Here is a 16,650-nt window from a genome sequence, read left to right as displayed (position 1 = left end):
TTGGCATGAAGTTTCACATGTTACAGCAGGAAACATCTGGTCAAATGTTTCTTGGTCTTGACAAAAGGCATCTTCATGCAGAACAGTGCTCAGCTAAGTAATGAGAGGCTTCTACCTGACATTAGGGCATTATGGAGGAGGCTCCTAATAACATCATGTTATATGGAAATGGTCGTTTATGCAGGGATATAATAGTTTTCCATCTATTAAATCTTCTAAGGGTTTTAATGCGCTTGTGTTTCACTTTTTTTGATATTTTTTTTTGCTGCCTTTGAAAACATTCAGTTTCATTAGTAAAATTGTGCAAACTTCATATGCAGTGAGAATCTGTTCCTGCAGACCAAATTCAGACTGTTTCAGTAAGTCCTAGTTTGCATAGGTTTTTTTATTTTCACTCATTTTAGCATTAGTCTAAAAGTGCAAATGACTGCAAATACCACAGAACATGACTCATCTAGCTCTGAGTCGTGCCTCTCTCACTCTGCAGGAATACAGGATTTCAAGCTTTGAGCAGAGGCTGATGAACGAAATAGAATTTCGCCTTGAACGCACCCCGGTGGATGAATCAGATGATGAAGTGCAACATGAGGAAATCCCTACAGGCAAATACATAGCACCCATCTTTGATAAGAGACTCAAGCATTTCCGGGTAATGGAAGGATCTCCTATCACATTCACTTGCAAAATTGTTGGAATACCTGTTCCCAAGGTAGGTCATTCTCACTGTTTGTCAGCTGTGGAGGAATAAAAATGAACTACCTGTTATTTCCTATACAGCCCTATGGCAAGTCACATTCTGAAGAACATAATTCTGTGGAGAGAGCTTTAAAACAAATTATTTCCCCCAACTTGCTCAAGTAACAATACTTGCTATTGAGGATGTTATCAGGCCTTGCTGTACTGTATGGACTGCATCACAACCACCTGACTAAGAAAAACAGAAAGTCCTAACAAAACAAAACAAAATTAACTTCTCAGAAAGATGAGAGTTGGTCTGAGATAACCAATAAATTTCTACAGCCAAGAAAACAGAACCTGACAATTTCAGCTGTGCAAAGGAGACATATTGTTTTCTCAGCTCAGCCTGGAATCATTCAATTTCACTTTGTAAACCATCTGTAAATTTTATGGTATTCTAAAATTTATACAAGCAACTTGTTAACTTCTGTTGTGTTCTTACCTACATTTTTATAGTTGCTATTTGATTACAGAGCAAGAGTAAGTCACTTCTTCTTTCTGATCAGGTATATTGGTTCAAGGATGGCAAGCAGATTTCAAAGAAAAACTCACGTTTCAAAATGAGCAGAGAGGGAGATGGAACATGTTCTTTACATATTGAAACTTCTACTAATGATGATGATGGAAACTATACCATTATGGCTGCAAATCCACAAGTAAGGCGTTTTATTTTCCTCTATAAAAAAAGCTTTTTTTTTTGTCTCTGTATAATATGTGTCAATAGTAACAAAGATCAGGCCACCTAGTCCAACCTTGAGTGGTGACTGTATCAAAGATCAGATGCTTCAGAGGATGGGAGAGGGAAATATAGTGCAAAATGGTGAAATTACTCCCCTGTTCTTACTCATCTCAATCACAATCATTAAGGATATTCTTTTCACATGAGTAACCCCTGCCCGATTTTCTGAAACCCTGCCTGTTGTAGACAGCTATCTTTTGAGATATAATGACAAGGCAGACATCATATTTCAGGCAGGAAGAATAGAGCAAAGGGAAACCAATAGGTACATCAAATTTGAAAGCATTAACAAACACAATTATTCTCTATCTAGCCTGCAAAAAATGTGCATCTGCAAGTAGTCTTGTCCCCTAATCACTCCTCTTCACTCTATGTGCTAGCTTAGCTGTTTATTTAGTTATACAGTCAACTAGATCAGGCAAGTTTTCCAGCTGAAATTTTCACTTTTTTTCTGAATTATACTTCAGCCAAATACTCAGTTTCCATGTGGTAGCACAAACAACAGCTATGCTAATACAAATACAGCAGCAGACAGTACCTGTGGAGACACAGTAGCAGGAATGAACAAGCAAGGACAGACACTAAGCCGGTTTATATAGCGCTGCTGCAAAAAGCATTGACACAGCCTTGAAGAATTTGAGAAACACTGCTCTAGACACCCAAAGAAACGCCTGCCTCACCTGCACTCCACTACACACTAAAAGCAATTGCTTCTAAAAAGTAGTTACACTTAGTTCACTTACATAACAAAAACAAATCCTAGTGCATTGTAGATGTTAAATATTTATACTTTACAGTTAAATGAACTATTAACCAACTAGTAATTCTGTTTCCATTGTGATTTGCAGGGAAGAGTCAGTTGTTCAGGCCACCTGATGGTTCAGAGTATCCCTGTTCGGGGCCGAATATCAACAATTCAACCTCACAGGTAAAAGGAAAAAAAACCCTTCACACCCTCCTTATGCTTCTTATTGAATGTATTCAAAATAACTGGCTGCTATACTTCAGCATACTCTCCACTTCAGTTCTCAACCATTAAATGGAAATAACAGCAGCACATACCTCCCAACAAGTCGATTCTAGAGTGTAATGTTTTTGAAAGTTATCTTTAGATGCAGGGAAGTTTAAATGTAAAGTGTTATTTCACTTGTTTTAGTAGAGTTAGAGGAAAGGAATGGATTAGCATGATGAAATTCAGCCAAAAAAAAAAAAAGCAAAAAGAAATAAAGGTCATCTTGGGAATCCAATGATACTACCTGATATAGTTCATTTGACAATCTAAATGGAAAATATACAATTAAATCATAGAATCATAGAATAATTACAATGTAAATTACAATGTAAATCAGTGGATTTCTTTCTACCCTTTTATTTAGCTCAAACTATCTGTTCCTACTTTTCTGCAATTTCATTCTTTACTCAGCATTAAAAAAAGTAAAATAATTTGGCTTCCAAACACACACATGGAATTTTTGTCTTGCAGAACACGATCCCGGGTACCAGAGGGAGACAGAGAAGCAGTTCAAGAACGCTTTTTCAGGCCCTATTTTCTACAGGCTCCAGGGGATATGGTAGCACATGAAGGGCGACTTTGCAGATTGGATTGTAAGGTATTAACAGTTTCCTCTGTTCTTCTCTCTATTCATATCTGTGTATTGGTAGGTGTTTTTGTGTTTTTATTGCTTGCATGAACACTTTCTGTTGAAGTTTTATTGCTTCATTTTTAAAAATTATTGCTTATTGCCATTCTTTCTGAGTGGATTCAGGGGACTTCTGTACAACACATGCTGTATGGCACGAAGAACACAAAGAATACAACCCCAAAAATAGAAGGCTCACTTACGGGGTTGTTCAAATCACTAAATACATTCACCATGTCCTCACCAGTCCAAACTCCAAAAGTTCATCTGGGAATGACAGGTCTTCCTGCTGTACTATCAGATTCTTGAACTTAATCCATAATAGCTCAAAATCATGAGAGAATTAGCATGTTCTATTCTGTTCAAACTAGCATTTCCATTGTATTGGACTGAATTACTGAAGATTAATACTCCCTAAAAAGAAGGAATAGAGCCTAGCTCATTTTATGCTTCCCTAACACACACACATGCTGAAGAATCCCAATTTATAGATTCAAATCCCAAATACAGAGTTGTCAGAAATTAGAGCACACACATAGTGAGCTTCCAGTTATTGAACAGCATTAAGAAACTGACGTTCTCTGATGTATTTTGGTAGCTGTTCTATGTCCCAGTAGTACAGACAGAAAGGTGGTAGTGCTGACACTGACCTCTTCGATGCTCCAGAATGTCTCCTACCCTGAACAGAGTAGAAGCTTTGGAGCAGATGTAAATGCTTCCCTGAAGATGAGTAAGATTGATTACTACTTAATTTACAACATAAAGTTTGCTAGGGAGCATGCCAAAGAATTTGACTATTCTTAGCTCTGCTGTCCTAGCAGAGCTTGAGAAGTCGTAGAGCATGTCTGGTATTACACAAACCTGGAAGAAAGCAGCTCTTTGTTCAGGCAAGTTTCACTTCCCTCTTTCTCTGGTTTGTAGAATAGTGTTTGGAAAGGAATATTTTGGAGATGAGTAAGTACTTCTATCTACTGGAAAGATCTTTAAGAGTATAATAGTCTAATAACCTTTCTATAAAATATGTATCTTGTGATAAAGCATATAAGTGTAAAAGCTACAAAGAACTATATAATTCTTCATCAAAATTTCTGAAATACAAAGTCATTTGTATAGAACGCTTTTTTAAATGTCTGTTAAACTGAGTAGTTTTGATTTATAATCATCACAAAAAAAAAGGCAGATTATTAGAAGCCTTCTGTGAATCTAATTATGTAATCAAGCTTTGTCCTTTCTGACTAAGAAAAATGTAAGCATTTCATATATTTGTTTCTCTTGGTATTTGTTTTCTGTTTTGATCATTTTTAGAACTAATCAGTAAAATAAACAACCCAGAAGCTGACATTATTCAGATGATATCTGAAGAAAGGCTTACCTATGAATTTACTAAAATCCAGTTGTCAGTTTGACATTTGCCTCTGGCTGTTTCACTCTCTGTTAGGTGAGTGGGTTACCAACGCCAGACTTGACATGGCTTCTGAACGGCAAACCTGTATTACCAGATGGCACCCACAAGATGCTGGTCAGAGAGACTGGAGTTCACTCTCTGCTCATTGATCCTCTCTCACAAAATGATGCTGGAACTTATACTTGCCTTGCCACTAATAGAGCAGGACAAAATTCATTTACTCTGGAGCTGACTGTTGTAGGTAAGAATCATTCAAAAACTAGTCAGAGTGCTGTAGTTATTCACATGCATTTCTCCAGAAATATCTCACTTAGTTTTCCTACAGACAGGTATAAGTAGTTAATTCACTGATAGCAGTTATAGTTCAATGGCTATAACACTCATTTGATGGAGAGAAATGGACCTGGTGCTCAGCTGAGAGGTGCAGTCCTGTTACTAGCAGAGGCCTTTAAGAATTCTGAATCATCATCACGCTATTTCTCTTGTCTTGGCAAAATTATATCCTTAATTCTCTCCCTGGAATTCGTAGGGTTTTAATTCATAAAATATGCTGAGGTCTCCTAGATGCCAGTTCCAATTTAATTGATTTAAAAAAAAGTATTTTTGAACAAAATAAATACAAATATGAATACTGTTCTTTATTAAAGTCCTGCAAGATGCAAGCTGTTGAAATCCACTGATCTGGCATTAATTTCCTGCTATGGTAGTAGGTTTACACCCATGCATACATATATGCATGCATTCTTCAATGCATACTATTTGCTATATGTTCTCTTATAGGGGCTGCATCACGGCATTTCACTTTCCTTCCAATATCTCATAAAAAATTTACAACCTATTTTGATATCACAAGAATCATTTTTGTTTGCATTCTTCCCTATTGTTCAATGACAAACAAAGAAAAAAATAGCTGGTATTCAATCCTTCTTCTTCTTTTTCCAGCAAAGGAAGTAAAAAAAGCGCCCATGTTTTTGGAGAAGCTTCAGAACTGTGGTGTTCCAGAAGGGTACCCGGTCAGATTAGAGTGCAGGGTTGTGGGAATGCCACCCCCTGTATTTTACTGGAAGAAGGATAATGAAACCATCCCATCAAACAGAGAGAGGATGAGGTACTGTACCGTCATATCCATACTAGGAATTTCTTGCAGCTGGACCAATTGTTTCACTGAAAAGCTGTGCAATTAATACAGGTGGTGTTCTTAAAACTATTTATTTCTTCTGCATAAAGTTTTAAAATGCTGGCTTCACTGTCAGGTGAACAAGAGCGGTTCAGAATAAAGGCATGGAACATAACATGCCACTGCTTCAGAGAACAGAAATAAACCTTTCAGGTCACATGCCTAATAAACATCTTGTAATCAAAGATACCGTTATGGTATTTTTCGTGTGTTTTAGCAGCTTGTTCTCTCTTTAAACATTTTTTTCCCCACCGTTTAGCTCTAACTAAAGATGAATTCAAACAGTTCAAACTCAGAACAGTTAGAAGATGATTCTGAATGCCACAGAGCATGGGATAACAGAGAGCTTAGCACATCAGATATAGAGGCAGATAAAGTTTGGTCACAAGCACAGGCAAATACTTTGCTTATAAAATGCAACATTTATTGGATTCAGCTCTTCCATTCAAATACAACACTATTTTTTATTTTTTGAAAAAGAAAAACTGATGAAATAGTGTATGTGACTCTGATTAATAAAAAAGCGTGTTTTGTTTTGAGGTTTATACCTTCATATAAATCTGATTTTTAATATTTTACTTTACTTGGCTCCAACTATTGATCTGATGCAGTCATTGGCTCTCTGCTATCAACTTCAAAAAGCACCATTTTTACATGCATACACTGAAGCCTACCTGTAAAGAAAACTGGCTCAGCAGCAGCACTTGCTATGAATGGAAACTTTACTTAATAAAGTCCTGCCCCTTGCAGGAATGTCTAAACCCAAGCCTTCAACTGGCTCCACACAGATCCATTTGTGCAATGAGCATTTTCCTTGCTTTTCCCTATCTCACCTATTATTTTCCTGCTGGGAAGGAGACCAAGAGATGTTTTCTGTATCATGATATGGACATGCATGAGCTTCTACATTTCTGTGTCACCAGCGTAAGGCAAATTATGTACTGCAGATAGCAAAGGCTGAATGTTCCCTTTTTTATTTAGGAGCACAAAATGTCCTCTTGACCTGAAATTTTGTGGTTTGATGTTTCATTCCAGTTCGTGTGGAAGCAAAATGTCAATTTTCAGAACATCCTGCAACTCCAAGTATTCTGATGTGCTCATCTCCCACTTGTTTCTTTTTAGTGAGGGAAACGCTTGGGTTGATAAAAACAACCAGCTACAGCCTAGAGAACAGAGGAGCCTCAGTTCTCTGATAAACTACTGAATAGTTTTTCCTGCGACTTGTGGCCAGAAAGCCTTGGATTGCTGAAAAGCAAAGGAAGAGGAGGGAACAATGAAACAGGTTTCATTTACAATGTTGTCCAAATGAATCTTCATGATTTTGCCACTCAGGCATTTTTCTCATGCCTGAAACAAATGGGTGCCATGAGAAAGCTTCTGACTGGCTCTGATTACTGTTGTGAAAAATACCACAAGTTTGTACAAATATTATTCTTCCAGCTTCTGAACCAGGACAAAACACCCTGCAGCAGCTTTGCACAGGTTTAGTACATTGGACTTCGGTAAGCAATTGCAATATTAACACATACAGAACAAAAGTTCAGCTTACAGTGTCACGCCATGGCTTTGCACAGCTCAGAGGATCAAGAATAGATTTCAGCAACTCAGATCATTGGCTGGGGCCATACTGAAAGGAAGCCTATTGAGTATAAAGGTCTTGGTCTGCTACCTCTTTGAGAATAGAAGTTATGGTGTATTTGTTTCATAGTGAACGTACATACTGTAAAATCTCAAAGTTGACGTGCTCTTGAGAAATTCTAACTCGAAAACACTTCTTTTCCCAGCATGCACCAAGATACAACCGGGTATGTCTGCCTTCTGATTCAGCCTGCCAAGAAAGCCGATGCGGGCTGGTATACCTTGTCTGCAAAAAATGAAGCTGGTATTGTCTCTTGTACTGCTAGACTTGACATATACGGTAGGTATCGACTAGTCAGTAAAACAAACCAGTATTTTCTTTGACAGGTCCCAGCCCTCATCCAATTCTTAGTTCTTAAACTGCCAGTTTTGCAATGGATAAGACATTACAGAGTCACCACATGATTTCATTTTAATGTGGCCACCGGGAGGAGGCAGAATGATACCGTTTAACAACTAGATTAGCTCTCCCACATCAGTTTAGAGGTGGGTAAAGAGAAAAAAATAGAGGAGTTTTGCACAGTATTCTCCACTCCTGTTTTCCGCTTTCCACCTCCCTAAACATGTAAACATACAATGAATACGTATTCATATTGAACCTTAACTCCGTTCCCTCTGACACACACACAGCAGTGCTACAGCACTGACCTGAGATGGAACAATACATTGCACACCAGAAAATAGACCCCTTCTTCCAGGCAACACGTGTGATGCAAACTCTGCCTATCTAATGCAAGCTAACTGAGAGGATAATGTGTTGGTTCAGGACTCAGAAGGCCCAAGCTTAGTTCAAGAACTATGGCATGTCATTTAATTTCTCTTTATCTATGCAGCATGTATGTACTAGTTAAGGCAATTTATCTAGACCCCCCAAAAAAGAGAGAATACTTTGATTACTTAAGCAATAATTAAAAAAATAAAAATAATTTAAAAACCATGGCACAAACTATGGGGTTATATCCATACCCTGAAAGGGAAAAATTAGTTTTCAACCTTGTATTTCTCACTTAAACAACAACAACAACAACAAACACTTAATATCAGGGATAACCACAAGTCACCCACACATCTCTGTCAGTTTTCTGCCACCTTGTGGTGATATAGACAACAGAAATGTAATGTTCAAGACAGGGCTGGTGAGAGGCTGATTCAAACCAGAATACACAAAATGAGAAATAATTCCTTAGGTGTCTAAATGTGGCAAGACAGACATTAAATTTTCATACGAAGGATGCAAGCTACAAGCCAGAAAATGAAGGGAAGTAAGAAATGTTTCCTGATTCAATACTTATTTTCTAAAGAGTCTGCAAGTCTTGTACACCAAAGGGAGTAACAGAAACCACTTTTCTTTGTGCAATTTCAAATGAGTGGGGAGTGAAAGTTTCGTCTTAAATTTGTGATTCCATGCGTAAAGAAAAAACTACAGTAATGAGAGCATGGCTCAAATGTAAACATGTTGGGGGTGGTAAAAAAAAGAAATAAAAAAAAAAAAAAGAGGCTCTTTTTCAAAAATTTCCAGTAAGACAGGGTCAATATTCAGCATGGAAAGATAATAAACATTTCCTAACAATGCTTAATCTGCAGATTACATGTCTCCCACACTAAACTATTCTCAGACTATCGTAGCCTGAACTTGTACTTTTTTGTTTTAATTACTAGTGGGGTTGGAACTAGAAGAGCTTTAAAGGTCCCTCCCAACCCAAACCATTCTGTGATTCTATACCTGTCAATTTTGAATGCAGACCTGGAGGTTTTGTATGGATAAATAAAGGTTAAGATACTACTCATTTCCCCTTTGTAAAATATTTTAAGAATTATAGCTGTTAATTATCATGTAATAGCCAAATGTTCTCACAAAATTGTAATAGTACTTTTTTATATGGAACATGTTGCATCTTACTTCTAAATTATTAAATATTTAACTTTGGATTCTATAAGTGTTAATATAATTACATTTCATTCAGTATATTATAAAAAAACTCAGAAACATTACTAATTGTAAATAGTATAGAAAAATCAAAACCATAATCACTTATTTAAAAAAAAAAAAAAGAAAAGAAAAAAGGAAGGAAAAAAAAGCCCTCCAGAGGGTGGAATAGTACAAAATCAGAGTTATGTTCCATTTGTTCATCTCTGTTAACACTACAGTATGTCTTTTCTGTTAATTGCAAGAGCTTTGGAGAAGGCTCCGAAGATTAAATGATTAAATTTTGGACTTACTGAAATCCATGTAAGTGTTGCCATTGAATTGTACAGGGATGGAATTCCATCAATACTGCAATAAAAACACTCATCTCATAAATTATATGGATGATAATATTTGAAGGAACAGACCCTAAAACGGGAAACAAAATGCTGTGCTCTCTTCAAGGATGTTGGAAACAACTTTTCATTTGTGTACATTGGCTTCTGTTGTTTCATTTTTAACTTCATTAGATGTTTACGTAGTCTATTCTGTTTTTGTTGCTTCAGCTCAGTGGCACCATCAAATTGCACAGCCAATAAAGCTTCGAGCTGGTGGTGGTCGGTATGCAAACCTTACTGGTCAAGGACTCGAGATTTTTTCTGCCTTTCCAACTACTGAAAGCCCTATGTTGTTTTCATCCCCAACTCAAAAGGTGGTGGAAAGTGAAGAACTTTGAAAGATATAAGCAAACAATGGTTCCAGTTACACCTGCAGAAATACTAGAACTGTGAAAAAAAATTAAAGAGGTACAAGTCAAGATGCCAAGGTTTACAAGCAACCTGTTTGTAATTAAGTGTACTGCTGCTGCGAATTTTGCAAGTAACATATACAAGACTTTTGCATAGTATTTTACTGCAGGATAATTGTGGTATGGAGTGTTGTGCAATAAATTCAGTACTGTGTAGTTTGCTAAGAATTACATAGTAAACATAGTTTTCAGCACTTAAAAGCCAATACCACTTCTGCTTGAATTAAAGCTACTGTGTTGTAGCAAGCCATGTTAAGGATTGATGATGTTTAGCTGGAAAACTACCAGTGAAAATATCAACACTACAGTAACAACAATCCAGAATGAGGGTAAACAACAAGACTTTGAATGTAATTCTAAAAAAATGCCAAAAAATCACAAAGCACAAGTAAAAGGGAAAAGATGTAACTCATTTTTATATATGATTATGCCAGATAATTTTAGAATTGTTGGACTCAAGACTAGATAAGTAGAGCATTTCATGTAGGTACAGCTGCGTACCCTATATATTTATATTTGTGTGTGTGTGTACTCCATGAACTGTGTACTCATGGTGTAATGATTCATAAAGTAAGGTACAGGACACGTGCCTAGGACTCTAACATAGGAAACTAAACTTCCTGTAGTCTGAAGCATGTTCTGTAGAACTCATAGCTGAAAGTATTTTCCAGATGTGCTTCATATTTTTTCTTTACATTGATAGTGATTCTCTGCCTTTAAACACAGATTATATCAAACTTTTATCTTCAGGGTTTGCAAATATCAATCTCTTTCTCCTCATTTTTAATGTGACTGAAAGAAAAGTATCTACCAGCTAGCTTGCTTTTTAACTAACTGGAAAGGAATTATGATCCAATAGAATTAAATGATTTCACCATCATTTAGGAAACAATCACAAGCGTGGTGTCTACTATTAAGACAGAGAAAATTCCGTTAATACACAAAAAGTTATGAATTCAAGCAACAGTTATGTACAAAGAGCTAAAAAGCCCTACTGTATCTAATAATAGCAAATAAGGCAATTTAATGAAGGTGCAACAGAAGGTGCTAAGAACACAACAACTGATTTAAATTCATTTAGCATCTATACAGTTGTACAGCACTTAGAATCTGGGAATATCTAAGATGATTTCTTGCACCTTTATGTTATTGCTATCTCTCTTCTTTAGACATTGTTTTCAAGCAGTTCTTGCTTCCTGCTTTCAACATGGCTGAAGTGTGTACAACAAAGTCCTGATCAAAGTCTCAGAGATGAAAAATTAACAGATACTATCATTTTAGATCTCATTTGGATTTTTTTCGATACTTATTGTAACTTAAAAATTGCAAATGCAAAGAAAAAAATGAGGAGTTATCTTGAGAGCAAACCAACACTAGAAGTAGCCAGAGACTGAGAAAGAGAAAGCCTCTCACCCCTTGGTTTCCTACAAAAACAGCTTTTGATGTCACTAACTGTTGGCCCCCTAAGGGTTCAGGGGAAGTGAGTTTATAGTAGTGTTCCACTTCCTGTCTGAGTGGAGACCATATCACAAAACCACCATTACAACTTCAGCGCCTTTGCTAGAAATCTCAAGTGATTCAGCCCAGACTGAGCAGACCAGGAAGCTAAGATATACTCCTATCCTGAACGACAAAACAAGGTACAGTGACTTCAGTGGGAAAGCAGAAATGCCAGTTGTTGCTGATGTTGCATCTCCTCCCTGGCAAACAAAATAAAACTACTAGCTATTAAAAGTGATACACTGATTAAAGTGACATCAGTTATGGGATGCCCAATTTAAGACAAATTGTGGGTCTCCAGGATAGAGAACCCATTGTTCCTCCAATCCGTTTGTTTCTAGGATGGCTTAGGGATTCGAAAGCTAAACCTAGAGTGAGTCAAATTTGGGCAACCCAAAATTTAAAGTTTCCCGTGTCAGTAACTTCTCTTGGGAAAATAATACAAGGGAAGTTTTTAGTTTTTGCTTACTTAATCCAGTGCTGTTGGGAAGTGGGAAGAGAGGAAATTAAGACACAAAAGGTAATGTTCAACCACCATCTACAGCCCTGGTCTTCCCATTACTTCATGACAGAACTGAAAAGTGAATTTTGATCCAAAGTATTCAAAACCGGATATTGTTCATCAGGCTTTCCACCTAGTATAGGCTCAGTTGAGCTGTTTTCCTGTCTAGCACTCCACTGTGGCCCCCTTGCCTGGCTTTAAGTAAGGGGTTGGACCAGATGACTTCCTGTGGTTCCTTCCAACCTAAATCATCCTATACTTCCTAAATTCTTTTACTTTCCACTGCCTGTCTGAATATCCTGTATAGATTAAGTTACTGACTGAGTAGAAACTAAGAAGCACGAGCTTCTCCTTTTTCACTGTGATATATTCCACTAGTCTTGATACCTGATTTCTTTACACAGTATAAAAGAAAGGAATAGTAGTACTTATTACTAGCAAATACCTGGCTACCAGTGCTAGAATCATACTTGTTAATATTACTGATGTTAGCAGTGATTCTCACATTTTATAACATCAGACAACATGCCCAAGAACTTGGTACAAATCAAAGGACAATGTGCACAGAGAGATTTTTTCAATGATTTCATTGAAATATCTCCTGCCTTACATCATTATAACCTGAACAGACAAGCTGGAAGTTAAATGGTACACAATTTTTTAAAATGCACACACATTTGTTTTTGGAGGTGGGAAAGACAAAAAGCTACTACTGAAAGACTTTTCCCAAAAATCTGTATAAGAAGGATTAATCCTTAGTCATTCAACAAGAGGCCCCAGAAGTCCCATTGAGAAATAGGCTACAGAGAGTGGGTGACCAGAATCTGTCAGCTGAACTATAACGTTATCTTCATGACGGTATTTACTAACAAAAAGATCAAAACTTTATCTACCATACCTCCCCATGTAATGCATAAGTCAGTAGAATTACTTTCAGTGCATCTGACACAAACAAAATCAGTATCTGGTCCCAAATGGTCTGTAGTCATTAATTTTTGCTCATTAACTGCTACAACACATTTCTCTTCTGCATATACTGAGCCCATAAAATAAGTGCGTAAAGGAAGCTTATGTGAATGGATGTAAATGCTGTTAATTAGTAATACTGATGTGCTCATCACAAAGAAGATGCACAAATGATGCTTTTGTTGACTGATGGAAAAGCCAAGGGGAAAAATCACTTGTGTAAGCAGAAGAGACAACACTGAGTTTTCACAAAACTTGATGTTTGAGTTCATGTGCCATGAAGGTATCATACTGTGTCAAGACGCACTAGAGACTACACAGTTGTGCTCTCTTCCTGAACAGCTTGTCTTTTCATTGTTTTGTTCAATTGAATAGCTGATTTCACACTTCACGCTAACATGGTATTTAATTCTCTTATTCAGGGCAGGCTACTACAACAACAAGAATCAATGTTAGAGCCTTTACTGAAGTCATAGTTAGCTATCATCTTCCACAAATCCAGTAAAACACCACAATGTGAAGCATAACACTATATCAATAAGATATAGAAATGCTTATTTTTGTAAACTTTCAATAACAGGTCATTTTCTGATTCAGAATCTTGTAGGTTTATTTAATGTCTTGATCTGTTCTAGTCCTGGTTTTGTATATGACCAGAGGCACCATATATTTCAAACCATATCAGAAATCACAATTTCTGTGTTGTAATTCTAGAAGGCTAAAGTATTATTTTGGCTTTAAAATTTTGGTCCACCTTGGTACAGACCCTGTCCTCAGCAGCATCATAGAGCAGTCTGCATTGAACTGACAGACTTCTTGCCTTAAAACACCTGGATTGAGATCATTTGCTTCCATATGGAAGGTGGAGCATACCTTCTGAATGCCTCACGTACACTAACATGAGAAGAGGAGAGCACACTTCAGAATACAAAAAGCCAAGTCTGCAGTCTTTTATTTAACATGTAAACAATTGCCAATTCCAACTGTTTACAGTAATGATAGATACTGCAAAGAAATAAATCTGGAATGAGAATTCCTATAAGAACCACATTCTTACTGCTACAATGGTAAAAAAGCATTAGTTTCTGGAAAATGTCTTCGTACAAAATGATTAGCAAGATCTAATGAAACACTTTAGTTATTAAATATTGAAGAAGTGATTCACTGTTAATTGCCTTACTATTTCCAATACATAGATGTTCACTTTGAGCCTTAAAATTCTATTTTATAAGTTTTTCTTGATTAAAGTTGATATTTTTTATTTTTTTGATCCAAAGTTATTCTCTATGGGAAAGAAAAATGTTAATATCAGTTTTAAAGGACATTTTAAATGCATATAAATGGAAAAAATAAACAAACGCCTGACTGTTTAGTAATGTACTTCCCTTCATCTCACCTGAACTTAAATAAATGCTTCAGAGTTGCATACAAGAGTGTGTCCTTGATGTGTTCAAATAATTGAGAAAGTGTGGAACAAGACCCGAAGTTTCTTCAGAACTTGGCTTTGACAGCCGATGACATTAATGGAATTGGACTTTACATTTTTTAGAAGAAAATCATACAGTACCCATCAAGTTAGAGATATCCTAGACATGATTCTAGCATATAGTTGTGAGATGCAGTTGCTATTTTTTTTCTTAATATCAGTTTGCTCGTTTTAAATTATGTTTTCTTTATGTGATAACTGCAGCCCCTCCATCAAGTTTTCTCAGGGCAACCAGAGCAAAAGCCAAGGAGTCTTTTGGACAATTTGCATGTTTTAAAGGTCAACAGACTTGTCAGATTATCAGCATCTAGTAGAATTAGTCCCCCAAATCTATGTTTGGGTATATAGTTCTTACAGACTGTCATACCTGAAGTCCATGGTGTCTCAAAATTTCTTGTACAATCTGTCTGCCACACTGGTCATCCAACCCCCACTCAACACTCCCTGAAATACCCAGTTACTGGGAATAAACCAAAGCTCCCAGAAGTTTCTTTGTGCTGTAGGCACTGGATAATGTTATACAGAACTTACTTTCTCAACCCTTAGCGGTATATCCAATACTTAATAAATGAAAATTGAATGAAGGCCAACCAAGGACACAAACCACACCAAATTTCACTCTTCCTGATAATTGTCTTCAACTTGAATGATTATGCATATTCTTTGTATAAGGGTCCATTATCAGACTTTGGAATGCATTTTAAATGAGCAGCAGATGCAAAATGAACACTTCAAGGAAGCTGGATCTTATAACCCTGACATAGAAAACAACAGGGGAAAAAAAGGAAGTGTTCTATTACATTTGCTGGTCTTGATTTTGTTTTCCCATTTAACCATGTTTCTCTATTCCTGCATGGCTTGATTTTTAGGTACATCTATATCTGTTAGGTCAGAGACAATGTTCTTAAGACCATTTCAGCTCAGCTACAGTTACATGAGCTAAAGCAGCTGCAACATGTTATCATTTCCCCTGAGCAGCAAAAGCTGCTTTTATTAATGCCTTTATATTTCAAGTCTACTATAAAGAACCATTTATTGCATAATACAAAGAAATCTTGGGCCATACGTGCTACGAATTTAAGTGGAGTTCTCTATTTATATCAGTGTGAAATTATGTTCAGAAACAGACTCTTCAGGATTATATAATCCCTTAGCACCATGTGACTTTTTTTTAAGAAATGGAAAAAGAATGAAGACATTTTGAAATTTTGAAAAACTGACTATGCACTGTGGACTATGGGAAGCCACTCAAGCATGAACTTCTCTTTATTCTTTGGAGTTACATATGCAGACATCTTGACCAAATCCTATGAAAGTTAAAATATACTTTGCATGATTAATTCTGTAGAAATGAAAACTGAATTGCAAATTAGAAAAATATTAATATTCAAAATACTAAAATGTATTATTTAGTAGAAAATACATTTTAATATACAGGGGGTTTGCTTTTTTTCAAAGCAATATCTTCTTGAAATTTAATTAAAGAAGAACATATTTATTTTTTTAAATGCACAAGTAATGGGTGAAATCAGTGTCTGTTACATCTATGCAGAGGACTGTTTCTCCAACGAATAAACATGTCTTTATTTTCAGTACATTTGTTTTTCTGTCTGGATATCTGGAGAGATACAACAGCTGAACATAAGTAGAGCAAAAAGAAGATTCTTATCTTATTCTGAAGATTCTTATTGAATCTGTAAAATCTAGATAAATCCAATCTTAAATTACAGAAAACTGCATCCGTATTGCTTAAGCAAAATAGATGGAAACCTAAGTGCAAGGGTGAACATTATCATAAGGCAGAAGCATATTTTGGAATATAAAAATATGATAGGAATTGTTTAATTGCCATTTTTGCCTAGTGAATTGCAATAGGGACTTCAATGAAGATTTCACCAAGGATGTTCTACTTAACAAGGTATTGGAAACTTAGCTAAATATTTAAACAATCTAACAATACTCATGCTTCTCCATGTTGCGATGTCATTGACTTTATAAGACTGTAACTAAGGTTAGCAACATTTTTATTTTTCATAACGTGTACTGCAGCACCATTTAGGAATTCCAGTCAAGAACTGAGCTTTACCTCATATGTGTGTATAGTACAAGATGGACTGCTCCTTATAAATGGGGAGATAGAAAAAA

At 36.3% G+C, this 16,650-nt stretch overlaps 1 protein-coding gene across 3 annotated transcripts in view; it reads left to right on the top strand.

Annotated features, from left to right (window-relative positions):
• The window catches only part of MYPN (myopalladin), a 73,416-nt gene extending 58,966 nt beyond the window's left edge, over positions 1 to 14,450 (top strand). For all 3 annotated transcript variants that reach the window (XM_067000173.1, XM_067000171.1, XM_067000172.1), the window contains exons 13-20: positions 488 to 709; positions 1,245 to 1,394; positions 2,326 to 2,405; positions 2,961 to 3,087; positions 4,556 to 4,763; positions 5,465 to 5,630; positions 7,484 to 7,617; positions 9,810 to 14,450. In XM_067000173.1, the coding sequence (XP_066856274.1) occupies positions 488 to 709; positions 1,245 to 1,394; positions 2,326 to 2,405; positions 2,961 to 3,087; positions 4,556 to 4,763; positions 5,465 to 5,630; positions 7,484 to 7,617; positions 9,810 to 9,979 (1,257 nt within the window). In that variant the 3' untranslated portion in view covers positions 9,980 to 14,450. The remainder of the gene's footprint in view (positions 1 to 487; positions 710 to 1,244; positions 1,395 to 2,325; positions 2,406 to 2,960; positions 3,088 to 4,555; positions 4,764 to 5,464; positions 5,631 to 7,483; positions 7,618 to 9,809) is intronic.
• The last annotated feature ends 2,200 nt before the right edge of the window (positions 14,451 to 16,650 follow it).

The sequence above is a fragment of the Anser cygnoides genome, chromosome 7 (genome assembly GCF_040182565.1).
Source record: "Anser cygnoides isolate HZ-2024a breed goose chromosome 7, Taihu_goose_T2T_genome, whole genome shotgun sequence".
In the NCBI taxonomy this organism is placed as follows: domain Eukaryota; kingdom Metazoa; phylum Chordata; class Aves; order Anseriformes; family Anatidae; genus Anser; species Anser cygnoides.
Note: the sequence above shows the minus strand (reverse complement) of the source record. Positions and strands in the feature narration are given on the sequence as shown.